This window comes from Crassostrea angulata, chromosome 8 (genome assembly GCF_025612915.1).
Source record: "Crassostrea angulata isolate pt1a10 chromosome 8, ASM2561291v2, whole genome shotgun sequence".
NCBI classification, from domain to species: Eukaryota; Metazoa; Mollusca; class Bivalvia; order Ostreida; family Ostreidae; genus Magallana; species Magallana angulata.
In genome coordinates, this window is record NC_069118.1 from 55,761,919 (window position 1) to 55,789,815 (window position 27,897).

The following is a 27,897-nucleotide window of genomic DNA, read 5'->3' on the forward strand; positions in this document are numbered from 1 at the left end:
TACAGCGAACCGTATGCGCATAATTTTCGCGCATGTAACATTTTTTAATGTTACCCGTTGCCAAGTGCGTTGCTAACGCTGAGGGTAATAGTAAATATTATTAACTGCGTCTTAACCAATCAGATTTCAGTATTTAACATGAAAGTATAACAAAGTCTTTTGTTTTGTTTTCTCAAAATAAAATGACATAAAAATAATTTTCAAAACTAAATATTCTATGTATATATTATAAATACATGTACGTCTTCATCATGCATTATAAAGTATGCTTCACAGATAGACGGACGGACGGACAGGCGGACAGACGGACAGACAGATAGTCTTATCAGACAGATAGATATATAGACTTATTACATGTGATCTGCCATGTATTCCAAATGTACTGTTTGTTACTCCTTGTATTTTTTTACATACATGTACATGGGAATATTTCTAACGCTAAAGTTTGCAAGTAAACAGACTTACTGCCTTTATATAATGAATGACAAATGGATATACAAGATGTTTGATGATTTTTATCACAAAATAAAATTTCTCTGAAACATCGTTTCTTCGTCCAAGAAATGACACGTGAACAATTTATCATGCTTGTGTTAGAACCAACATTGTAACACATGACTTTGATAAAACATACCATGCAATGCAAAGGAATAATGATAAATTGTTACATCTATAAAAAGGATTCAATTCATTTTGAACAGTAGTCAAATATGAGTTCAACACATGTACAGGAAGCATATAAATATAAAACTCTTCTTCATTTATAGTACAATGTAAAATAAAGTACTTATGGGTTTCCAGTTTGCGAAGCACTGTCCAACGTGACTTGTAAAAACACACACAGATATTACTAGTGTTAAAGTAAATTATATCATGAAGCGTACTGAGTGCTGGCTTTAAATCCAGCAAGACTATTCTGGTGGCGTCATTCCACATTGGAAACCATTCCGTAGATGACGTCATCTTACATTGAACACTATCTATGACGTCATCCAACATTGGACACTATTCCGGTGACGTCACTCCACATTGGACACTCTTCCGGTGACATCACCACGCATTGGACACCGAGGATAGTCTCCTGCCTGCCAAGGACAGTGTGTCTATGTCAGACATTGTGGTTACGCCCTTCTTCTTGCTGCATGCTGTCAATGTAGAAATCAGAAATTATTTCCAATTTTTGCAAAAGTTCACGTACCGCACACAATTGATTTTTACAGGTAATGATCGAGTTTGAATGGCGTATAGACTCCTTCACGATAAGTGCGGTACTGCTCTCTTGCAGGGCAAAATGATATACTTTGCCTAAATTCATTAGGTAGATAATTAAATGACGTAAATAAAAGAATTGAAATTCACCAAACCATGTCATTTTGCCCTGCAAAAGAGCAGTACCGCAGTTACCGCGAAGGGGTTAATTTGACAGGTGTCAGATTATGGAAAGTCATCATAAGACAATGACAATGAACTTTATTCTCATAACTGAATTTACAGTGTAAAGAAATTACATATGTACAGTATGTACACACTACAATATATATAATAGATGAAAATCATTGGTACAGGCATGATGAAGGGATTACGGATACAATTTAACCAAGAAAGCTAACTCATCTAATAGTTTACAAATATTGGTAAGTTGGTTTATGTTTGTGACATTAAACAGTTTTTCAAATTTTACAACATTTGGATTTGTTATGAAGTAATTTAATAAACATATAACCATTGAATTGGATATATATACATCAGTACATTTGAAAAGGTAGTGAAATTCATCCCCAATTTCATTACAGGCACACAATTTACAAATTCTGTTTTCTCTAGGAATATTAAACCATCTACCTATCTCAATAGGTAATTTAGCATTGCCAGTTCTGAAATTACAAAAGTTCTTACATAATTTTGTTGGCAAAGTCAATAAAATTAATACTTTTCAAAATCCAGTGACTTTTTAAAAATCCTATAATTTAAACCTTTTGGAGAATTATGTACCTCGCTATACCATGATTGCTTAAATTGGTCTAATAAAATATTGTATACTTTAGATTTTAACCAGGGTATGTTTATTGTGTTTTGATACCATATATATGTCAATCCACATTGATTTAAAGTTTTCTTTATGGCTTCGCACCATGAGTTATTAAAATTCTTCAATACATTAAAAAGTTTTGCTGACAATTTTGAGTTCTGGAAATTAACTAATTTACCCCAGAAGGAAATCATTCTAACTTTAACATTAATTGTTAAGGGGTATCTTCCAAATTCCCCATATACCATAAAGTTTGGTGTTGTGGTTCTCAAGTTCAATATATGTTTACAAAATTTTAAATGTAATTTCTCAAGGAGATTAGTGTTATGAAAACCCCAAACTTCGCATCCATATAATAATATTGGTTTGATAATTTTATCGAACATGTCTATTTTACAATGACAGTGATTTATGTTTTAATGAATCATGTCTTACTTACCTAAATAAAACAGTCATGTCCTAGTGATGAAATGACTGAAAGTTTTATTTTGCTTTTACTTCCCAACAAAATTCATTACGTTTTGGCTATCCATGAACACCACTGGCGTCGGAAGCAAATTGAAAGTAGGGGGGGCTAAACTTATCCTCAGAAATATTGAGAAAAAAGTAATTCCCAAAATCATGGAAATCCTAATCCGGGGGGGGGGGGGGGGGGGGGCTATACTTCCATAAGAAAAAAAAATTTACTAACCCAATTATTTTTTCCCAAAATCATGAAATTCCTAATCCGTGCGGGGGGGGGGGGGGGGGGGGGGGGGGGGCTAGTATGCTTCTGAATCCAACTTCTCAATCTTTCAAAGTAAATTTAGGAACAATAATCTTTCCTGTGAGAAAAAGTGGGGGGGGGGGGGCTGAACCCTCTATCTATGCTATGTTTCTAATGGTTAGGTATAACTTTGCAAAAAAAGTGGGGGGGGCTAAGCCCCCCCTAGCCCCCCCCCCCGGTTCCGACGCCTATGAACACTGTCTCCCAGGATTAAAAAAAAAGATTCCACAATATTTAGTTATTTTGAAAAAGTTTTGTCCACAAAAATCTGCCTCCACAGGGTTTCTCCTTTACAAATTTTACATTTGCTCGTGTATGTTCAAACTTAAATAATTCCTCTGATATTTTATTATCAACTTTTCTGAAAACGTGGCCTGTTTTATACATATCGATTTAGTGTTTAACAGACGGCAACGAAAACATTTTAAAAGACTAGCAGCAGTTCATTTTATTAATATGTATTCTTCAAATTCGAATTAAACGTTTTAGGATTAGTTAGAATGTGAATAATGAAATAACATGACTAACGTTATAAAAATGGAGCGAAAGGGCCACATCTCTCACCTACATATAGAAACAACATCTAACTATGTCCCACCCCTTACACAAATAGCCTTGAAGCTAGCGTTACGACATCAAATATCATGATATATTGGTCAAGATTTTATGTCTCCTAAATATAATCTCCCCTTTCAGCCATGTTTGAAAAATCAAGAAAGTTCTTCTTACAGTACATGTAAAACTTGCTTACAAGAAAGTGGTGAAGACGCGAGTTATTACATATAGGCCTAAGTTCTTTGAAATTCTGTATATTCAATTAAGAGGACACTTTAAAACAAGGTAAACGTTCCTAAAGCTTGTCTGAATATTAACCATACTGATCTAATGATTTCTGGGGACACACTGCCCCCCTCCTCCCCACCCCACCCCCCCCCCCCAAACAAAATTAATGACAAAAATCCGTTGAACACTCCATATGCCCCATATGGTACATGGATGTAAAAATTGGAACTGCTTCACGCAAACTTCATTACAGTCAATTTCACAAAACGCATCCTTTACTTCCTTTTGTACAAATTTTTAAAATGTCTCACCTTGTTTTCAGTATTTCATAATCATCTCCCTTTTTGAAGGGATGAACAGGTATTTTAAGCATGAGGAAAGATCCTCAAAATTTGAGTGCATTTTTTCACACGTGCTGATTTGAAAACTGCAAGTGCTCTCATCGCAACTCAGTGCTTTGTAAATATAAGTCCCTATTGTCAGAAAAAAAACACACAACTGACTCTTTGAGCATATTTGGGCAGTAGCCTTGTGTTCGAAAGTATGTCTGGGGGAGGGCAAACTCGTCAAAAATAAAATTCACTTTTTTCATACGTAAATTTAAGGAAAATGTTTGGCAGCCCCCCCCCCCCTTCTTCTTACCTGTATATTATAAACTACCCAACTTAGATATATAATTTATAAAGAAGTCACAGATGTGGAATTAGTTAAACTCTAATTGATTCTTGCGTCTTATGTAACCAGATAGCCATATATATGAAATATAATTATATGATTGTATTCTGCTTAACGTTAATTAGTCATTAGCTTGTTGTGCACTCGATACGAGAAAAGTTTATAGAGAACAATGTTAAAGATCATTGTCGAAAAGAATAACCGACGTAGTTTGAATTCGTGGCACCAGCGGAATGACCAGGAATAGTAGTATGGACTTTGGAAGTGGTCAACGGATGCAAGGCTCTTAATTGTAATTAACCTTTAACAATGGACTTCTTTTTTAAGTCACTTATGAACTGTGACCTGAAAGGATGCTACTGGATATATTAACAATTGCTTATTCTATTTACTGATTTTTATGCTTATGATTTGATTAAGAATTTGTACATTGATTTGATACCACTATACGATAAGTGTGCTTAATAAATATCATAAAACATGAACTGACTTATGATTTCAAAAGTCCAAAGAATAACAACAGAAGGAATTTGTTAAACTTTAATTGATACTTACGTCTCGTAGTAAAAATCACATTGAGACAGACATAACTATGGCTGACACTAAACTAGCTAATTCATTAATTAAATAATTAATGGACGAGAACTGTAATGAGGATGGACATTACTTGTACAAGTAACACCACTTTTTTCACAATCAGACATCACTTTGGCACTTTGAAGCTGAAATAGAAAAGGGAGATAAACCAGTCCCACATTACTGGGCTCTGTATCAGACATCTCTGTGAACATATTGCCAAATAAATGTTTGTTGCTATGCTATTCCATATCTAATATTATCCCATTCATTTCAAAGAAGCAATTTTTGCCTCTTTAAACAACTGTACATAGTTTTGAATTTTATTTTGTTGGCGAGTTCACTAAGAGGTAACTTTAAGCCTTCAAAAATTACACATAGCATTATTTAGTAGAAGAAAATATTACATGTACCAAAAACTTAATTATTTTGTGGTTATAAATATCATAAAAATGAGAAAAAACACATCTAACAGGGTATGTAAGATTGCAATAACACATGAACTTACATTTATAAGAATTCAACAGGTACTCATAAAAACTGAAAAAAGACCATTTCCCAATGAATGCAATGGATATCAGTGACTAAAATGTTTATGTAAAAATTGTAATGAGTTGCTCCCCTTTGACCAGTATGACAGCGATGTGAACTTGTGATCATAACGCCAGCCTACATAAAATAAAAGATTTACATGAACATGTAGATTTTCTATAGTGTTCTTACTGTCAAACTTCATTAATAGAAGATTCAAAAATCTCAAATTCATTAATGGAAAATATAAACCAGAAATAATAGAAAAGTTATTGAACTCACAAAATAAGTCAATCAAATTTTACACTAAACTTAAACATGTAGCTGAATGGTTTCTTTATGTCAGAGAGAGAGAGAGAGAGAGAGAGAGAGAGAGAGAGAGAGAGAGAGAGAGAGAGAGAGAGAGAGAGAGAGAGAGAGATGTTCATTGTACATAATATCTTACGGGCATTAACAAATATTTGACCCCAAAATATACTGACTCATAAAATGAATGTCATCAAATGAACAGCATTGTTACATGATACTTTTGGGATTTCTAAAAAAAAAATATGATGACAATGTGCCTCTTTGTATATTATGTAACATAATTAGTGTTAAGTTTTTACCTAGGCCTAATTAAAGGTCAAAACTTTACAGTCACATGTAAATTGTCCAGTTAAGCAGTCACCTTAAGAATATAACTTCAAAACTATTATAATTCAATCATTTTTTGTGTTCAAAGGTTTTTTTGATCCTTATTTCTAAAACCTTACATGAATATTGTTTACAAAAATTTACAAATGGTTACATGTAATTGTGAATCTTATGGTAGTACCACTGAATGATTAAGATAAGTACTGAGAGCCTCCATACACGCACAAACTTCAGGATGGTGTGGGCTTCATGTTCTCTTAACTTCGTTACTTATTCACTATGTAAGCATTTATTGAACGATAGCCTACCATCAAATAAATCTACAATGAAGTAAAATATATCTAAATATATATCTAAAGTCAAAAAGTGCCATCAAAGGCACTGCGACACATGTATAAATATAAATTAAAATATAAATTTTTAAAATTAATTGAATTAATAATTAAAATATCTCTAAACTGACAAACAAGCATGGGATTAATATCTAGACAAACATACATGTAAATAAATATTGCAAATGTCATACTTCATAATGCCATGGATAAAGTCTGTCACCTCTTTGCAAGAAAAAACATTTTAAAAAATTCTGAAAAATAAATAATAGTCCATAAAATTATCACAAGTCGCTCTGTTGAGGTGCAAGCCGTGATATAAAAGACAAGCTGCAGCAACGAACTGTATCAGATCTCAGATCTGACCAATCAAAGCGTGTCATGTTTCTGCCGGTGACCAATCATAAATCACCACCCTGTGACATGTGTTCATGTGATGTGAGGTCACATGACGGTCATGTGATGCTACCTTGGGGATTTGGGGAAGATGGAGGTCCCCGAGTCAAGGATCTTGATGGTGACCGACTCGATGAGGGTCACAGTGATCATACAGATGGGGTAGGACTGGGGCAGCTTCTTCATCACCACAGGCACCTGCACAAAGTACCTGAAAGTAGAAACACATTGAAAGGTTAAAGGTCATGTATTCAACGTCGGGAGCATTTTCCATCACAACTAGGAATTGAATAAGTATCTAAATATAGGTAATATATTGCTTAAAATAAATGTCCATGTAAATATGTCATCAAAGGTAGTCTGAATGCAATTAAAATTGTTGAAATATCCTCTTCTTTTGAACAAAACATATCAGATTTTTTCTACATTCAAAGAATTTTAAACAACTTAGAGATTGGATAAACATAGAAATATTCTAATATTCAGATAATGTAATGATCTCACAAATCTAGAGTATTAACTGTTAATTGTGGTGCTCTACAATTTACATAAATCTTGAGCTTTGATCACTTGAGATTCGAATTCCTATGGTCCCAACTGCTAGATTCTCTAGATATATAATTCTAATTAAGTATTAATGAATTAATGGTTAGAACTTTGAACTTTGAATATTTTTCTTTTTACTTAAACTCCTCCAGATAGTGGCTGCGGATGAAGGCGGAGATCTTGGGACTGTAGTGTAGAAAAGTTTGTAGGACGGAGAACTGTACATAGAGAGTCACCGCCTCCTGAGGCTTCAGAGCGTCTTTACGAGTCGGCCCGATAAACTTCATCATCTGGTCAATCACATTCTCCACAAACCCTTCCTGTTAATGGAATTTATAAATACGTCAGTTGAATTCTTTGATTCTTTAGGAATTAGTTTTCTTGAAATACAGACTTGAATATATTTGAAGAAAAATGTAAAAAAAAAAATCTCTGTTTTTCACTTGGGAAATATGTATTCAGAAATTTTTACATTTATAACTTTAATTTAACATTATATGAAGCCTTCAATGTTGTTTGAGAGAGAGAGAGAGAGAGAGAGAGAGAGAGAGAGAGAGAGAGAGAGAGAGAGAGAGAGAGAGAGAAGCCCTCAATCTTGTATGAGAGTGAGCCCTTCAATCTTGTATGAGATAGAGAGAGAGAGAGTACGTACCGTCATCCTCATTTCCTCCATGGTCTTTATGACGCAGCTGATGTTGAAGAAGCTGGCCTCTCTGTTCCCCCAGTTTGCCTGTCTTGCCATCAGAAAGATCTCGAACAGTGTCAGCAGGGCCGACTTTCGGAACTCATCTATCTGCTTCTTTATCTGCGATAGCGATGTTACTTATTAATTATAAACAAATCATGAGTTAGAGTTTGCTATACATGTATTTCCTTATACATGGTGAAAAATGTGTTCATTTATTTTTTCATAAAAAAAACTATTGCAGATGATGCAATTTTGATAGCTAAAATAACTAATGAAAACTCTTATTACAAATATCAGTACTTTTTGCCATCAGTTTTACCAGATTCTTATATTTTATTTCATTTTGTATTAAGAGAAAAAGATTACACCAAATTCTTCCAAACAGTTGTAAGTATGTGTCCAATGCACTCAACTTGTAACAATATTTCACCATGTGAATCCACTGTTTTAATGATGATATCACCTCAAGGTACCCAATGACTTTTGTCATTAATTTGAAAATACAAGTACATGTAATACAATATTACACGAAGTATTCTAAAAGGCAATCAAGAATATATTTACTAAAATGAAAAAGTGAGTCTCACTATTTTAATTCAAATTAAATATACTATTATTCCAATATGGAATTTTGAAATATTTTTGTTTTTTAAATGTACAGCACATTTCCGAGTCTAACTTCGACATGCAGATCGAACCAACCAAACAACAAAAACCAACCAATGCAATGAATTCACAATAAAACAAAAGTATTGCGTATTTTATTTCATCAGTAATATTACATAAATCATTTATTTTTAGAGAGTGTAATAAATTCACCCCAATTTCTATAATTTATGTTAAAACAAAGATATCCTGATAGGAAACCAACTTTTACAGAAACATGTACATTAAATTACATGGACAATGGACAGTCATGTATATATGATAACATATCAAAGTGAAAATGTTTAACTGTGAGGATTCATATAAATAGACATTGCAAAACACATTCATGATAACTACCAAAATCTTTACTTCAACCAGTGATTGTAAGGACAAATATAAAAATTAGTTACTCTACCAAATGGCCATAAATGGAACACTGAAGCAGATATAATTCAGATCTTTTTAAATTATTGCTTCTGAAATCAAAATCCAACATATAGTCCTTTCTTAATACAACAAATCATGTGTAGTGTACTTTTGCAGCATTTATAATGTCTTAGGCTTCAACTAAAATCGAACATTCGAAGATTTATATTTCAGAAAAAAACAAAGCATTGGTCTTGGATATTGGTTAAAACTGTGGTCCGAAAGATTTATAAAAACAAGAGGCCAATTGGCCTTAACGGTCACCTGAGTAGCATATATTTCATACACAAACTTGTCACGGAGTCTCATATATGCATCTAATTAATTAGGTTTCATACTGGAGTAGAAAAATTATAAATTTGTAATGACGACCACATTTCAAAAAGAACCGTGAAACCTATAATTTTGGTGAAAAACTAAAAGATCTGGTCTACAAAATCATGAATTCAGTTTTCCTTTCAGGTGTGTGGGAGTAAAGAAGATAATATTTTAACGTTATATGCATTAACATCTATACATCCATTTTGGCCCTGCCCTAGAGTCAAAACCAATCCTTGAGGGGACATGAAAATTAAAATTTCAGTAGTGGACTTCCTGGTAAACATAATTATTAGTCAGTTTTTTTATACAGATGTGTGAGAATATAGAAGAAAATTTTTACACATTTATTTATATGCATTAACAATATATTGCCATATTGCCATATTGCAACCCCCCCAACCCCTTCTTCATGTCATGAACCCCTGACCAAGGGGCCATGAATTTCACTATTTAGGTAAAGGAGATTGTGGATATCATAACCGTGTATTCAGTTTTTTGCCCACATGTGTGGGAGTAGAGAAGAAGATTTTTTAAGATTTAAAACAGTATTACTATATGGCCATATTGGCCCAACCCTAGAGCATGAACACCTAATGAAAGGGTCATGAATTTCACAACTTTAGTAGAAGCCCTCATGGACATCATAACCATGTATTCAGTTTTTTGCTCACATGTGTGGGAGTAGAGAAGAAGATTTTTTAAGATTTAAAAAAGTTTTACTATATGGCCATATTGGCCCCACCCTAGAGCCTGAACACCTAATAAAGGGGTCATGAATTTCACAATTTTAGTAGAGGACCTCATGGACATCATAACCATGTATTCAGTTTTTTGCCCACATGTGTGGGAGTAGAGAAGAAAATTTTTTAAGATTTAAAACAGTTTTACTATATGGCCATATTGGCCCCACCCAAGAGCCTGAACACCTAACAAAGGGGTCATGAATTTCACAATTTTGGTAGAGAGCCTCATGGACATCATAACCATGCATTTAGTTTTTAAGAAATATATATGGGAGTAGAGAAGAAGATTTTCTAAGATTTAATACATTTTTACTATATGGCCATATTGGCCCCACCCTAGTGCCCGAACCCCTGACCCAGGGGTCATGAATTTCACAATTTTGATAGAAGGCTAAATGGACATCATAATCATGCATTTAGTTTTTAACAAATATATATGGGAGTAAAGAAGAAGATTTTCTAAGATTTAATACATTTTCATTATAGGGCCATATTGGCCCCACCCTAGAGCCAGAACCCCTGACCAAGGGGCCATGAATTTCACAATTTAGGTAGAGGGCTTCATGGACATCATAAACATGCATTTAGTTTTTTACAAATATATATGGGAGTAGAGGAGAAGATTTTCTAAGATTTAATACATTTTTACTATTTGGCCATATTGGCCCCACCCTAGATCCTGAACCCCTGATCCAGGGGTCATGAATTTCACAATTTAGGTAGAGGGCTTCATGGACATCATAATCATGCATTTAGTTTTTAAAAAACATATATGGTAGTAAAGAAGAAGATTTTCTAAGATTTAATACATTTTTACTATATGGCCATATTGGCCCCACCCTAGAGCCAGAACCCCTGACCCTGTGGCCATAAATTTCACAATTTTGGTAGAGGGCTTCATGGACATCATAACCATGCAACCAGTTTTTTCCTCACATGCGTGGGAGTAGAGAAGAAGATTTTTGAAAATTTGGCTTTTTTTGCATATTTGGCCCCGCCTGTGGCACCCCAGGGGTGGTAGAGCCATGAATTTCACAATTTAGATTCTCCTTACCATAGAGATGCTTCACGCCAAAAATGGTAACAATTGGCCTGGTAGTTTTCAAGAAGAAGTTAAAAATGTAAAATTGTTAACGCACGACGCACGACGCACAGACGCACGACGACGGACGAAGACCAATTGCAATAGGTCACCTGAGTGACTCAGGTGACCTAAAAAAAGGAAAAAATAAAACTAAAGCAGACAACAACTTGGTTATATGTTGGGGTTTCGTTTTCATTCATAATGAGAAGAATTGGCAGGTTTTAATATATAAAGAAAACAGCATATTGGAATTCAAAATAAATATTCTTAACTCTATTTCCATTTATATCACAGTCAAAATTAATCATCTTAAAAACATAGGTTATCATATGCAAAAGAACATAAAAATCTTAACTGAAAACACAATAACCATTCTGTTAAAAAAAGTAACCGTTTGACAAGAGTGTATGACAAAGACACGGTCCATCATCGGCATTGTCAATGTAATCTGTAACAAACTGAAATCGTACTGTTCGGTTGATTTCAGTCAGAAACACCATTTTAGTGTATGTATGAGATGACCAAAATACCAAAACTGAAAACTCCTTTCATTCCCAAGCTAGCAGCACACATATTGGGATTTTTATCTGAAAATTTCACCCGCTTATGATAAATCTCATGTGTTGCCATATTTTTTGGTTTAGATGACGATGTTGTATGTCCCTGTCTCTTTGGTTAATGGTAACTTCAGATACATAGTTACCATGGTTTTGTCCTGGAGTTTTTCTATGACGACCTCATATATGCTCTGGTACGGTCTCCAGAGCTTCGTTAATGCTTCTATCAGGTTTCACGTTCTGAAAAAATGCAAAATTGTTGCTTTCTTAATCAACCTAAACAAACAAGTAAACAACAAACAAACTGTACTAAGTTATACACAACAAATTCATTACAGGTGAAAGTCAGGTTGATTTCTACTATTTAGATACTTTGTTTTCTCACTTTTGGTTTTTCCCTGTGGGTGTTGACAGCGTCAATGTTAAGGCTGACAAACTCCACTCTACAGCCATAAGCTACTGGGGTCAGCTTGATGACAGTGTGAAGTGGGACCTTGAGATAGGCCAGGTCTTCTAGAACATAAATGCATAGAGACAATTAAGAAATAAACTCAGGTACATGAAATTACGCCTAACAGGAAAAAGCTAAACAGAAATAATAAACAGAAGTCTTGCATTGCTTGAAACCTTTTGCAATCAAATGACAAATACATTTTCATTAAACATTGGGAGTTCATCACCCTGCATAATTTTTTCAAAATAAATGGAGTGTTTCCCAAAATCCCCCCTGAATCTTAATTATTCTTTTGGGAATACAAATTGTGGTTCTTCTGTCCTGATCAAGACATTTGACATGTTGTCCATATTCAGAACCTTACACTCAAGCGTTACATGGGCATAATTAGCTAATATGGACTCCAATGATTGAGTTCAATACATTGCTACTGGTAAAAATCCCTCTTGAACAGGAAAGCAAGCCGACCAACTGGTGTAGCACATTATAAAGCTACATGATTTCCCGAACTGTGTTTGTGCTGTACAGGGATTTGTGCGATAATAGGAAACATCACAGTGTAAGAATTCAGGCCCAGCTAGTATAACTCTAGTCACAGAAATCACTTATGACTTTAGGTTACAGAAACAATGACTGCCGAAGAATAGAATTGTACCATCTCACTAACAATTTAGCCTCACTGAATTTAGCCTTTCCATTAGTTTGTGGGAATTTACGTGCATAGACAAACCGATACTTTAAAAATCATATACAAGTACGAGAATAATAAAGAGAGAATCTGAACGCAAGGAATGTAAAGCGAATACTCCTTCTAAAAACAAAAAGGTATAAATCCACAACTTCGAGAATGAAGAGTTTAAAGACAACCCAATACTATGGGACCAGAGAGTGGACACAACAATACATTATACAGTGAGATCTCACTCAAAAACAAATATGTATGACAATTTCTGAGAATAAAGATTTTCAACAACAAAAAATGTAAGAGATATACCAATACCCTGCAGCAACTGAGTTTAAAGGGTCATGGTCACGATTTTGGTCAAATTTTATTTTTCTGTTTTTGGGAGTTGATTTTAATCAACTCTCCTATGCAGTTACTCTGACAAACCGAATGTGAAACAGTGTTTGGAACAAAGCACAAATCATCGCCGCTGACAAATATTAGTTCTTGAGAATAATTGATAAATCCGAAATAATGTATGCTAAAGCATTGTTTTTCAAGGAAACATATATATAAATACCTTGAAAATAGTCAGATTTTAAATGGTACGAACAATTTAGATATTTTTTGTAGTTGTATGTATTCTTACGCCAGAGTTCAATATACTCTCGTTCAACTCGAGCGTTTGGTTGAACGAGACGAGAGTTCAATATTGCTTGGATCCCTAAATTTTCAAGAAATATTTCTATCACTGATACATAGTTTGATTTAATTTATCATATCTTGAAATAATACTTAACATGATTCATATGGGGTTTCATCAACATTCTTGTGTCGAAAAAGTCCCAAAATTCATGTTATAAAAATGTGCGTAATTCAAATACAGATTAGAAACTACCTGTACTTGTCAAGCAAAATAACATATCATTGATTTTAAAATAAATAACCATCCATAAAATCAACTCCAGTCAGTTCTTCGATACTTTGATTATTATTTACAATGCTTTATGAATGCATTTCTAATGATCAAATGAAATTTAGGTGCCAGTCGATGAGTTTTAAGCAAGATACAGGGCTCACAATTCTTCGTCATGTAAACAAGGCTCGTGCCCTGTTTTTGTTTACATAGGTTCAATATACCAGTAAAAATCTTTTTCAAGATGATTTGTCTATATTCTTATTCTTTTTAAGCATAAATAAACAGTTCCTAACCATAAACACATTCATTTTTGGTCTAAAACTCGAATTTTCACTTCAACATTCAAAATGTAAACAAAAGCTTTGTTTACATAGTGAGGAATTGTAAGCTCTGAAACTCGCCTATAACTCAACAAATGACACTCAAATTTTGGTTGCCAATTATAAATGCCTTACTGAAGCATTATAAAAATTAAAATCAAAAAAATAATTTTTGACCAAAATCGTGACCATGCCCCTTTAAAGGCACACCAATAAATGGAGAACATGCTTTAAGACACGCTGGTAGTCAGAACGTCAGAGTATTTTATTAAACACAAAGGTCTCAGAAGTCAGCAGCGTCCATGGTTTTCATCACCTTTTAATCCCAGGCACCTGACGTTATATATTTTTCTCATAATACAAAAAATACTCCATTTTTCTAATTATTAGGAAAGCGGAGTATTTTTTTTATTATGAGAAAAATATAACACTGTGCCAATGTATGCGCAAATCTAGAGGGGATCAGGGGGATTCACATGTTAAAAATTACTGAAAATAGGTTTCAGACCCCTTCCAGAAAAAAATAGATATCCCTCAAACCCCCCTCCCTCTCTGAAAAATTTTCTAGATCCTCCTTGCGCAACATATTGAATTGAACATATAAAACACCTGTTTGTTCTTTGTTCACTTAGATTGTAACTGACTCAATGTCTTCTGAATCAACTGTGTTTCTTCGATATGCATTTCATTCAATATCCCTCCTTTTAAAAAAAACATGACAGAGCTAATCACTATGAATGGCTACCTAATTTCTTAGTTTGAAAGAGTTTGAGAAGGTATTCAGCATTTTTTTTTTTTTTTGCTTTAGTATGAAATTGTAATAAGTGTTATATCATTATTGTTATTGTGACATTTATGCATAGTTACAATCAACTGCACAGCAAACATTTTAAAATCAAAGACAGTGATAACGTGATGAATTAGCACCCTTAAAGCTCTACCAGTTTGCCTAAGCTAAGGACGTTTCACTACCTGGGGTCTAACAGATGCATGTTTTCACACTCACAACCGCTGCCCGACATTCTCATTTTGACCACCGCTTCATTGGGAACTGGCACATATGGGATTTCATCTAGAAATAAGAAATTTAACGTCCCCACAAAAGCATTTAGAGAGAAAAAACATTCTATTTCCTAAAATCATGTTTATTTAAAAAATTGTCAATTTAGTCATAATTATCCATTTCAATCAAATATTCATAAACGGATATCAACGTAGCCATATCAATATAATTGCCAATGATTCAATAATCAATTTAGAATTTGGAAAGATTACCAAAATGTTATTGAGGCACCCTAGCTCTTTTTAAGTGTTTATCAACAACATTAATACAATAATAATATGCCCTAATTACAGTGCAACAAAAGCTTTAATTGCTGCATGTATAATTTATACAGTAGTCTTATCTTCGACAAACATACAGATTTGTTCCAATTACTTTTTCACTGCTTAAGGTCTAGATATAGTTAATGAAAGATGCTTACATGTTTATGAAATGCAAGATATAAATTCTTTCAATGATGCTTCATAACATTAGCTTTGTATGACACGGTGTACCGAGGCTTAAATAGCTGGTATACACAACCAAAACTCAAAGTTTTTACAGTCAATTTCTAAGTAATATGAAGGAAAAACATAACAAATCTCAGAGCCTCGTCCGATTTTGACCAATGAGATATATCTAGAATGCCTACAGCCTCTTCATAAACGACACTTAACAAGCTATTGCCTCTTCTTTAAAATGTTGACAATTCTAATAAAGGTATTAAGATTACCTTTTCCGTGATTTGATAAAAAAGAATATGAAGAAACTGTTTCAATTTCTACATAATTCCTTTATCGCCGAAAGTACGGGAAATAAATTTCATCAATCAATTGTTACGTCATAATGGTTCTAGCACCAAAAAGATACTTTGGAATCATTAATTAGATCTTGACCTTTTAAAGGTCAAATCAAGTATAAATTTTAAGTTTGGTGCTAGTACCACTATGACGTCATACTTGATTCAATGAATCTTTCTCCGTACTTTCCGGCTTACTAGTAAAAGGAAAGATATAGAAAATGAAATCATTTCTTAACATCCTAAATTAATTAAGTTATGAGAAAAGTAATTCCGCTTCCTATATTCAATTTGACATCATTTCAATAGTAGGTCAAGAGCGTATTTGATGCCAATTTTGAGAGACTTTTGGCATATATAGATATATTTCTTTAGTCAAATATTGACAAAACTCCGAAATCGTCGTTTATTTCCTTCATATTTCGTAGAAAATGACAGTTTTTAAGATGGTTTTTCATTTCGTAAACCAAAAATTTAAGCCCAGATACACTCTATCAAACAAAGCTATTGTTATGAAGCATCATCAAAAGAATTTATATCTTGAATTAACCTGTAGCCATCTTTCATTTTACTTGATCTTGACCTTAAACTCTTTTATTGATTACAATGACTCTTTTTTTTTTCAAACTATTAAAACTAAGTGATGTTAGAGTCTGTTATGTTAGAGACTTCATTTGCCGCTAAGAAAAATGAGTGAAAAAAAGGATATATTTTTTGTCAATAAAGAAACGAAATAAAACTATTATCAAAAACGAAATATACGGTAGTACAATCTCACACATTAAACAGAATTTCACATCAATATCACGAAGAGTTGTTGGAAACATTAAAGAAAGTGTTAAACAAATTGATTTGCTTTAGTTTAATCACGTCTCATATCAATTAATTTCTATCATATCAATAAATAGAGGCTGTGATTTAAAACTGCATACAGATCTTTCTCTAGTGAACATAATACTGCAGTAAATCCTTTTATATGCATATAGAACTAAATTCAAATGCTTTTTTTCTTAAATCAAAACATAATTAAAAATTTCTAGTATCATATCATTATTCACATAAGTATTAAGATTAAATTATAAGCAAGTTGAAGTAAAAGAAACAAAATATTTATTTCTAGAAATCATAATACAAGGGAATTTTTAAGAATTTAACTATGTTAGGTATGCAAGCCAACGTCCATGCAACAACTTAAACTTAATGAGATATAACATAAACAGAGTGATTTAACAAGACTATGTCTAATATAACAGGCGCCGTTGTTGGAGTGTGAGGCAAACTGTCCCCCAGCAAAAATTCTCATTTTTTCTTTTCTTTAAAATCAACATTATAGCTATTGGCTGCATGGTTATAATAGGCTACAGATCTAAGCAAAGCTGCTATAAATGAAATTCAATTTAGTTTGCTAAATTTTTTAATTTAGCCTTAATGCATTATATATTAAAGCAAAAACAAGTCACAGTATATACATATATGATACTTCAAAATGAAGATAAAACTGTATATAAATGCTCACCGATCAGAACTTTCTTTGTACCACCACAACATTTACTTAATTGTTCCAGAAAACTAATACATGAAAATTACAGAACACAGTTTACTAAATCTTACATCGTTCTCTTTAAATTCTCCATAACAAACCTTTTCTACCCAAACTAACAACACAACAGATTTATTAACAGAAATACAACAGTCTTTGCTTTAATTTTATGTTTATTTTTAAGTTATTTTCTTCAATTCATTAGCCATTAATGAAAAAAGTGGGAACATGTTTGTATAGAAATCAAAAAGCAGCAAAAGAAAATGTGGCAGTATAAGCAGAAAAGTCAGTACTTACAAACAATTCAAATTAATAAAGATTTACAACAATTACCATGAGGGTATACAAAGTTACTAAATACTGTAGATTCCTTATTTTATGTACCTTATTCCGCGATTCCACCATTTTGCAACAAATCGCGAGAATATAAAATTGTGAACAACCATTTTTTTCGTTTTTGTTTAATTTACATCTGTTTGAAAAATAAAAGTTAGATTTCAAAATCTGCAAGATATGCTTCTCACGATTTTAAGCGGATAATAATTCCTTGTGTTTAATTTGGAATCTACAGTATCAAATTCTAAAGAGGTTCAACACAAAAAATCACCATGAAATCACAACAACATGGATAATCAGTTTAATTTATTACACTGATCATGACACGGCATCATGGTGGGGATTGCAATGTTTAGAAGCAGACACTTACAGTGGCGACCAATCAAAAAGATAACTTGTATACCAGTATGGGTGGTGGAGAAAATGCTTGTATCATTTCAGGTATCAGCCTTTCCTGGAGAACTTGCACAGCATATAACTGTACTGCTTCGGTTTTTTAAAATTATGTTTGGATAGGCTATTGTTTTTGGGATATACATTTTAACATATATATATATTTTTCATATATTTTTTACTTTAGCCTACAAGAAGGTCCTGTCTCAGCAATTATCATGGTCTTTGCATTTATGGAGTCCGTAACAATGATACATTAAAGCTTCACTTGTACAGTGCAGTGCTTTGTTTGAGGACTATCCTAAATCTACAAGTAGGTCCAAAACCAACGAAGTTTTTGGGATTGTATAGATTTTGAAAAGTGAAAAATATTTCAGGCACACTCTGGGGGTCTCCTTAGGATTGTAAATTACCCAATTAACTGCGGTTTGGGATCCGGTTTCGGGATTAACTGAGGTTTGGGAATTACTAGTACCTGAGGAATTACAGATTAAGGTTAGGGTTGTCGAGATTTGGGGATTACCCAGGAGAAAATAAGGGTTTGGAGATTACCTGAGAATAAGAAAATGCCTCAGTTTATGGGTATTAAGGTTACTAAAAAGGTTTTACTGAGGTTGTGGAATTACCTGAGATTTTGGGGATTTAGGTTAAGGTTTAACTGGGGTTTGAGGATTGGGAATTACCTGAGCTTTAAGGGATAAAGGTTAAGGTATTATCGAGGTCTAGAGATTACTTGATATTGGGAGATTAAGGTTTGGGGATTACCTGAGTTTCAGAGATTACGGTTTGGGGATTAAGGTTTGGGGATTACCTGAGTTTCAGAGATTACGGTTTGGGGATTACCTGAGGATTTGTCCTGGAAGTAGGCCAACAGACATCGAGCCACGGCCTGATGACAGACCACCAACACATTCTCCTGTCTCTCTAGCTCCTAAAAAAAATATCAACAAATCTTTGGAGAGTAATGTTTTTGGTAATAAACATACATGCAAGTCCCTTAAACCACTTCAAAAAGATCACTAATCAATGTAATATTGTCAGAGCTGATATTCATAAAATACAAATGAAACTTGCTACAGGGCACGTACAGTAAGAGACCGAAATTTGTGTGTGTTGAAAAAGAAAAATGTTCATTATCTATGTTTATGTTAACCTAGCACAGAAAGAGATTCTGAAGTAATAAAACATTTAAAGCACACTGGATGGTAAACATTATCCATCAGAAGATTCCTTAAATCTTACACAGTCATGACATTTTTTACTAATTTTTGTCATTTTCAAAATTCTTAATATTTTACCTTAAGAATTTAAATGTTTTCTTATATCTTTTCATAGAGCTCTCCTTCAAAAGGAGATTAATATAGCCTAAAACACACCATGACTATCCAGCCTCCTTAAAGACATTTTGTTGGCTTACCATTATGACAGGTTCCAGTCTCGCTACTAGGTCCTGATATGACTAAAAAAAAAAGAGTAAAACTTGTAAGCATTTATCAAAGCTAAGAATCAATTATGTTAATTAGAAATAAAGAATAAGAAATCAACAACAACACTCCAAATCTTATAAATTTCTACAAAATTTAATAATGACAGGTAAAATTAACGTCACCCTAGCGTAAATGCAATGCAATATATCTGATAACTTTGTTACACATATAAAATATGAAGAAAGAAACTGACTTTATTGTAACCCTGAATTTGTTAAAATTAACCTCAATGCACTGAACTAACTATATGTATACGAGTCATAGTTACCTCCCCTCCTGGGTACCGATAGTGGAACTTGTCCTGGTCACGCAGGGCGAACTCCTTGGGGTGCATCTCCTGGATCTCCTCATACGTCATGCCTTCACAGATACCCTGAAAGAAAAGGAAAAGCGCTCAGCACAGAAATACCATGAAATAAGGGGAAAAACAGTCAACTCAGAGATAAACTTAAATAAAGGGAAAAAAGGTCAACTCAGAGATGAAGGGAAAACCGGTCAACTAAGAGATACACTGAAATAAAAGGAAATTAAATCAGTTTAACTCAGAGATACCCTGATATAAAGGGAAAAAAGGTCAACTCAGAAATAAAGGGAAAACCAGACAACTCAGAGATACCCTGATATAAAGGGAAAAGAGGTCAACTCAGAAATGAAGGGAAAACCAGTCAACTCAAAAATACACTGAAATAAGGGAAAGACGGTCAACTCAGAGATGAAGGGAAAACCGGTCAACTCAGAATTACACTGAAATAAGGGAAAAACGGTCAACTCAGATATGAAGGGAAAACTGTTCAACTCAGAGATACTCTGAAAGAAAGGGGAAAACAGTCATCTCAGAGATACCCTGCAATAAAGGGGAAAACACTCATCTCAGATATATCCTGAAATAAAGGAGAAAACACTCATCTCAGATATGTCCTGAAATAAAGGGGAAAACAGTCATCTCAGATATATCCTGAGATAAAGGGACAAAAGGTCTATCTCACTGATTTACTGAAAGTGAGAGGAGTAAATCATGCATATACATGTACCCTGAAACAAGATAAGAGGTGTTAAACTTCTCACAGAAACAAAGGAAAAATAACTCAAACAAGGAAAAGGGAAATGAATATCACATATTCCTGATAAACAAGAAAAAGAGAGGATGAATCTCCAAGAAAGATGAGAGAAAAGGAAGTAAATCTTGCAAATCATGAAACGATGAAAGAGGGATAAATTATAGATATCCAGTAGAAAGAGGGGATAAACATATATAGAAACAAGGAAAGGTGGTCAACCTTAACAGATTCCTTGAAATAAGGATATCTTGATTTTAATCATCATATTACACGTCTTCTCTCCATGTATTAGCATTTAATCATATTTTTAGACATCATTTCAAATTTATGAAAATCCAAAACAACCAAGGTTGTTTACACATTTTAATGCTGATGAACTTTTAGCTGCTGTTAAGCTGTGAGATGATAGAAAGAATGCTTACAGAAAGCCCTTGCAAATTTGGATTTCTTATGTATTGATCAAATTAATTCATAAAAGAAAAGTTAATGAAAATTCATTTCGAAATATTTTAAAATATAATAAAAAAGTTATGTATTTGATCAAATCCTCTGACTATTTAATGAGTAGCTCTGTAATCATGTGACCAGGCAGGTTCTCAATGTTATCAATTTCTAAGAAACAGAGCAAATAAACCATCATATCAAAATGTAACTGTTCAGTCAAACTTCACTAAGACACTTGAACTAGATGGGACTGTTTAAAAACTTTGAGATATTTGAGATATCGAAGTTCAACTGTATATATATATATATATATATATATTTATATATATATATATATATATATATATATATATATATATATATAAAAGGGTTAATTGTCTTACGGCATCAATTTCATTGAGGGCCTTCCAGTTTTCCACTGGTGCATCCACATGTCTGGCCGTGGCTTTGGTACGCTTTAGCTCACTCGTCCACACCTTCAGATTAGCAATCTTTTCCTTCTCCACATATTCCCCCAACGCTACAGCATACTGCAAATTAATCAGAAGGGCACTTTACATGATTCTTAAACTGATATAATGCAACAGTAGATTCCTTCTTTAAGCAAGTTCAAAATTCAGCCATTCATTAATTCCTGATAGCCAAACTTTCGTCACAATTTCATTAGGTTCATAAGAGTCAGTAAAATAATAGCGAGATTTTATAATTGGTGACGAGTATCTCTGACATTTATATACATTTGGATGAAAAAAAAACCTTGTAATCTTTTAAGAATCTACAGTATTCCATCAAGAGAAGTCTATAATCATTGTGTCTGAGTCAAGTCCCTTCAAAAAATCTTAGTTAAATGTATTTCCATTACTACGTACATTAAATTTTAAAATGACATCATCATGATTAAGAGTTACTTCCCTTTACGTAATGATAATGTTACATACTTCTTCTCCCCTGGGTGAGAGGTTGCTGTCTCCTCCAATTCTTCCCTGCAAGTTCATCTCAGATTCTCCATGCTAGGAACAGATATTGGTTTGCTTCAATAACATTCGAAATAGTTGGCTTGGTACATGTAATAGTAAATGGTCATGCGCTCTCTCTCTTTTCTCTCTCTCTCTCTCTCTCTCTCTCTCTCTCTCTCTCTTACCCTTGTCAAGTAGATCGTCCTAGGTAATACATGAATATTCATTAAGTAGTATACAACTCGACTCTGTAGATGACCTGAAATATAAAAGACAAAGCAATAAAGTACTCCTTTTCCTTAAATACTTTAATATTACAATTGTAACCACAGTCCTGAGAACATTGTCAAATTGAATGTTTTTTGTCAACTTATTCATTTTCAATAAATTTCAAATCTCTGTTTTTTAACATTTAAATTTGTTGTGCCTTTGTAATACCAAATAAAATAAAATTGAGCTTTATAAATCCACCCCCCTCACTTATAAATTGGACAATTTTGTTAATTTGCAAATTGGAAGCTGTCTTCCCATTATCAATCCAAAATTAGGCAGATGAGCTATCAGCAACAGGAAGATAAAATACACATCATACTGAACAATGAACATTTATGGAAGGGCTGCTTGCTTGTCATTAATAACAAGTAATCTACTGTGAAATTGAAATTCCGTTTATGCATTTTTTTTCATGTGTCACAAAATTTGCGAAAAATGGGGAAAATATGTAGGATTTTTAATTTGCGTCAGTCTTTTTTGCGATTTTAAAAGTGTCTTATAAAAAATAATAAAGGATATAATTTCTGTGTATTAAATTTTTTGTGATTTTAAAGAGATAGCAAAAAATGCGAAAATTAGATCATCGCGAAAATTACTGGATATACGGTAATGTACTATCATTAATAATGTACTATCATTGATAATGTACTATCATTAATTAAGTACTGTACAAGAATCAAGTAAAAGAATGAAAGAAAATATAATAATATCAAAACTGGAGCAAAACTTTATAATTTTGATATTATCTTAATAACTTGGAAAACAGACAAAAATGAAGGTAGCACCCTCTTCTGTGTTGGATAAAATACCTGCAAGTTTGTGTACTAGAAATCTCTCGCCCTGGTTGAAGATCTGTATATAAGACAGGTCTTTGTCTGTGGTATGGTCCAGCGGTTCATACATGTCATTGTAGTGTTCGATTCTCCTCATAAAATCCTGCACTGCCTCGTCTTTATTCATCCCAATGTAGTCTGGACTACAGACCTTCACTTCCTATATAATTATACACAATGAATTATTACTTTTAAATTAGATTCCCTATTTAATGTGAGGAGTTAACATTAGTGTAAAATCAGGAGGAGCAACTCTTGCAAATTTTTAAATTATGCTTTTATTTTTCAGAGAGTTTAGAACTGTATGTATTATAACAAAAAAATCAGTGCTTGCCATTTTATGTTCTTGTGATTTAATACAAAACAACAGAGTTGCAAAATTTAGTACCAGCACTCACATAAAATAAGGAAGTTACAGTAACTGTAGTGTGAAGTCAAACTTTGTAAATGGTATGTACATGCAAAAAAACAATTAGAAGCCGTATGTTTCATATTCTTTTTGGTTCCAATACAAAACATACTAAAAATGCAAAAAATGGGGATATACTCCCTTTATTGACAACAATTTGGAAGTATATATATTACTTGTAACATCATTTCATGTTTCTTACATTTTTTTCTTCAATTTTTCATCTTTTTCCAAATAAATCTTTGATAGTTTTTAAAGAATACATGCATGCCATCGTCAGGTATGTTGACAAAAAGATAGATAACTCCTGCAGTTATAAACCCAAATCTTATCCAAAGGTATTGTACTACCTGGACCCAAATCTTATCTAAAGGTATTGTAGTACAGGAACCCAAATCTTATCTAAAGGTATTATAGTACTGGGACCCAAATCTTATCCAAAGGTATTGTAGTACAGGAACACAAATCTTATCTAAAGGTATTATAGTACTGGGACCCAAATCTCATCCCTGTATTGTAGTACAGGAACCCAAATCTTATCTAAAGGTATTATAGTACTGGGACCCAAATCTCATCCCTGTATTGTAGTACAGGGACCCAAATCTTATAAAAAGGTATTGTAGTACAGGGACCCAAATCTTATCAAAAGGTATAGTAGTACTGGGACCCACCAAAACATTGGCCTCCACAATGGTCGGGTCATCACAGATGGACTCAATGAAGAACAGCTTGAACTTGTGCTTGACCTGTATGATGTCAAACAGTAGCTTCCGCCTCTCGCGTGTCGTGTTTGTGGCATCGACCACCTGTAACAGACAAAGAAAAATAAGACAGGGTTCACATCAATAGTTACAATAGTTTTGGGGTTCTGCAGATATATAACCTGTGCGCATCTATCGAAGTAATTACAGGTTAGTTGAAAATGACATTTCACAGTGAAAACAAGTTGAGAAAAGCATAAAACAATTCAGATATTACATGTAATAGCAAATACTTGAATAGTTTATTGAATTTAACCTGTTAATGCCATTGCATATGGGTTACAATCGATTTGTTTATAGTGGAGAGACTTATACTTACCGCTACTTCTCCCCCGTTCTGTAGAAAGTTACAGGCGTCGTCTATTGCCAACAGCGCACACTTCCTGCAAAAGTACAAAAAAAGGTGAATTAAGAAATCATTTTACAAATAGTTTATGCTTAAAAACAGGGTCTTAAAAGTCAAATCTACCCCTGACTTTAGTTAACAAACCCAGTGAGACATGTTTCTTTGCAAACATTAGCTGCAATAATGTAGCCCTCTCCCAATTTTTTCTTTTTTCTATTTTTAGATATAAAAAATCGGGAGAGGGCTACATTATTGCAGCTATGCAAACATTAGCACATTTCAGGGCCTGTAAACAACACTGGGATGTAGAAACAAACTGAAGGACAGGGTAATTCATTTACCAAGAACAAAGGAGTATATACATACAAGTGTGCTCTAGGAAATCCAGTCAATTAACGGTCCATTAAATTATCTTCAGACTTTCCTCATTGACATTAATAATCAAAATTTTTGATATTTTGGCATCAATGTAAAATTTGCTTGTGTTCTATAATTAAAAAGAAATTATTTTTTTCCATATTATATTCAGATAAAAATTTATTAACTTTTCATGTTCAAAAGAAAATCTAAAAATTACATAAATTTTCATATTTTTATTCAAATACACATTTATTACAGGAAGTGCATGTCACTAAATGGTTCAGAGGAAAATTCTGCATAACGGGGCTGGGCTGGGACGTATATTCATAAAAACTTTAATTAAAATTTATCTTTCAAATTAAATCAACTAAAGTATCATTTAAAAAACAACAAAAAAACCAACTGAAACATTGATGAATAATCATAGTATCCATTATAGAGCAAGTTAGAATAATTATACAGTAAAACACGGTTATAACGAAGCGCCAGGGACGGGCGATTTTGCTTCGTTATAAGCCTAATTCGTTATATCCGTCAAGTTTACAACATGAAATATAGTCACAGGGAATAAAAATCACTTCGCTGTAAGCGTCAATTCATTATAAGCGTGTTCGCTATAACCGTGTTTTACTGTAGTATCCATTAAAGAGCAAGTTAGCATCTATTCAATATTCATTAGCAAGTTATAATCAGCAGGCAAAATGTACTCTGTTGTAATTCAACAATATATTTTATGATAGTTGACTTTTTTCATGCCAAATATACTAGTTTTTCTTTTTTTATTATCAAAATTTCAACCAAATTTCAACCAAATGGTCAATGTTTTCATTCTGCGTTTCTTAGTTTTCCAAGCATTGTTCATTAAATCTTAGAGAGGAATTTTTCAAAAGCTTGAAAAAAGCAAATATAAAACAATCACGGAGTCCATGCAACAGAACTTGATGAGAATGACGAAAAACAAAGTAATTAAAATTCACAATAGATGACATCTTCAATCATATTTCTATAATAATGCAGGGCTTAAGAATTTATAATTGTGGAATCATTAAACATTATCTGTATAATTCACAAAAATTAACACAACAACAAATTAATTGATTTCCTTGTGACCAAACATATCTACAGATTTGAAGTTCACAGATCAAAGGAACATATATACACTTAAAAAACAGTCCTATCTACCAGTATATAACAAAATTTTTAATCAGGCATTGAATACAACACAACTATAAATTAAGCTAAGTGATGCTGAATTTTATGAACATATGCTCAGTACACGTCACAAATTACCCTTAAGGTACACCAAAGCTAGTGCAGTCTTAACTAGACAACATTGAGATGGTGGCCATCTCAAAGAGCCCTGTTTAAATAGTGGACTAAGGATGAACAAAATTTCAGAAAATTTTGCTTTGACCCTGACCTATAACTTTGAAATTTTCCAGCTGGCATACAACTTCTAATTAAATCTCATTGTAACACCTTATACATGTTATATACAGGCATTTTTGCTCAATCTGAAGATATTAACCAAATGGGAAATAATCTATAGTCTCAAACTGATTATAATACAAGAGATCTGCAATATGACTTTCACATTTACTTGGTTCAATGTAACTGCACGCCATTAAAAAGCTCTGTTTAAGTAAAGCATTTGCCAAAAGGGTTTGTTGGATAGTGTATACTTGCTCATAAAAAAGGATTTTTGTTTGATCTGATATGACCTTGACACTTGATTTAGAGACATAAGGACTGCGAACGCTAACGCCCGTTTCCCGCCTACATTTTAGATCCAAATATTTCGGAGTTTTCTGTCAGATATTCAAAAACTAAGTTTTCAACTAAAAAGTATAATCAATTCCAAATCAATGTATATAAAAATAAAATGTGTAATCAAATTATTTATTTTTAAAACAAAAGCTTTGCTAACGCGGGGTCTTAAAAAAATTCATTGAAATCGGTCTCTATGAGTGAGGAAAATATTATTTAGCGGCCAATATTTGCATAAAAACTTAATAATAACATATTTACGGGATATGAAGGCAGCAATCATTGCAGAAAAAGTAAACATACACTGAGACTCACTAAGCCGGGTCAAGTGTTTCTTGAGCATGCAATGTTGCTTACTAACTTCATACCCATGCATATGAATCGCCAGAGAGAGTATTTATTGTTTTAATCAAGATGGTAGATGTTTTTTACAGTATGAGTTATGAGTTAACATAAATAAAAATCTATTGATATTGTAATGAAAAAAAACACTGGTATACAACTGTATATCTAAAAATGCAGATGAAAACAGTGTTCCTTAAAAGTAGTTTAAACAACAGAATAGGAATGAATATGTAAATAAATATTATTCATTCAAAATTAATTTTATTGCAAAAATTATTACATATAACTCTAAAGTACATGAATAATATATATATATGTACAACAGGTAGGCTGAAACTGCTACAGCATACGGAAGCTCCAGCAAAAATTTTTCTATCTACAAGTAGTTCAAGGTAATTACAATTGTTAAGGTCGTTAAAACTGTCCAGGCAACAAAGGCAAGCAGTGAAGATATATATCAGTAGTTCAGTACAATCAAATACAAAAAAGTATTAGTATTCCAGAAAAAAAAATAATCCAGTAAAAAAAATTTAATAAATAAAACTTCCCACCATCCCCTAACTTACTGTCTTATTGCCTGGGCTTCGGTATTATCTTGCCGGAAAAAATCATGGTTTCGATATTTATCTGTGGCGATTTTTTTTTTGGGGGGGG

At 33.1% G+C, this 27,897-nt stretch overlaps 2 protein-coding genes across 2 annotated transcripts; both read right to left on the reverse strand.

Annotated features, from left to right (window-relative positions):
* Positions 1-526: 526 nt before the first annotated feature.
* Positions 527-9,269, reverse strand: LOC128158149 (uncharacterized protein C12orf56-like). The gene is made up of 4 exons (XM_052820905.1): positions 7,923-9,269; positions 7,409-7,590; positions 6,798-6,935; positions 527-1,138 (listed from the first exon to the last, which is right to left on the reverse strand). The coding sequence occupies exons 1-4, from the start codon at positions 8,010-8,012 to the stop codon at positions 1,051-1,053; spliced, it is 498 nt and encodes a 165-aa protein (XP_052676865.1). The 5' UTR covers positions 8,013-9,269; the 3' UTR covers positions 527-1,050.
* Positions 9,270-10,697: 1,428 nt separating this feature from the next.
* On the reverse strand, positions 10,698-27,880 carry LOC128158158 (6-phosphofructo-2-kinase/fructose-2,6-bisphosphatase 1-like; the record flags this gene model as incomplete). Its single annotated transcript, XM_052820913.1, has 12 exons — positions 10,698-11,977; positions 12,123-12,250; positions 19,048-19,135; positions 19,622-19,663; positions 19,960-20,064; positions 21,577-21,723; positions 22,132-22,203; positions 22,335-22,408; positions 23,232-23,415; positions 24,336-24,470; positions 24,745-24,808; positions 27,810-27,880. Coding segments are annotated over 12 exons (1,170 nt in total), but the record flags the coding sequence as incomplete, so codon positions are not given.
* Between the last annotated feature and the right edge of the window lie 17 nt (positions 27,881-27,897).

Excerpts from the sequence above, each read along its gene's own strand:
- LOC128158149 (XM_052820905.1), bottom strand. The coding sequence starts at position 8,012 with ATGGCAAGACAGGCAAACTGGGGGAACAGAGAGGCCAGCTTCTTCAAC. Across the intron at positions 6,936-7,408 it reads CACTATCTGGAGGAGTTTAA|GTACTTTGTGCAGGTGCCTG; the intron begins GTAAAAAGAAAA and ends TTCTACTTTCAG. Across the intron at positions 1,139-6,797 it reads ATCTTCCCCAAATCCCCAAG|CAAGAAGAAGGGCGTAACCA; the intron begins GTAGCATCACAT and ends GACAGCATGCAG.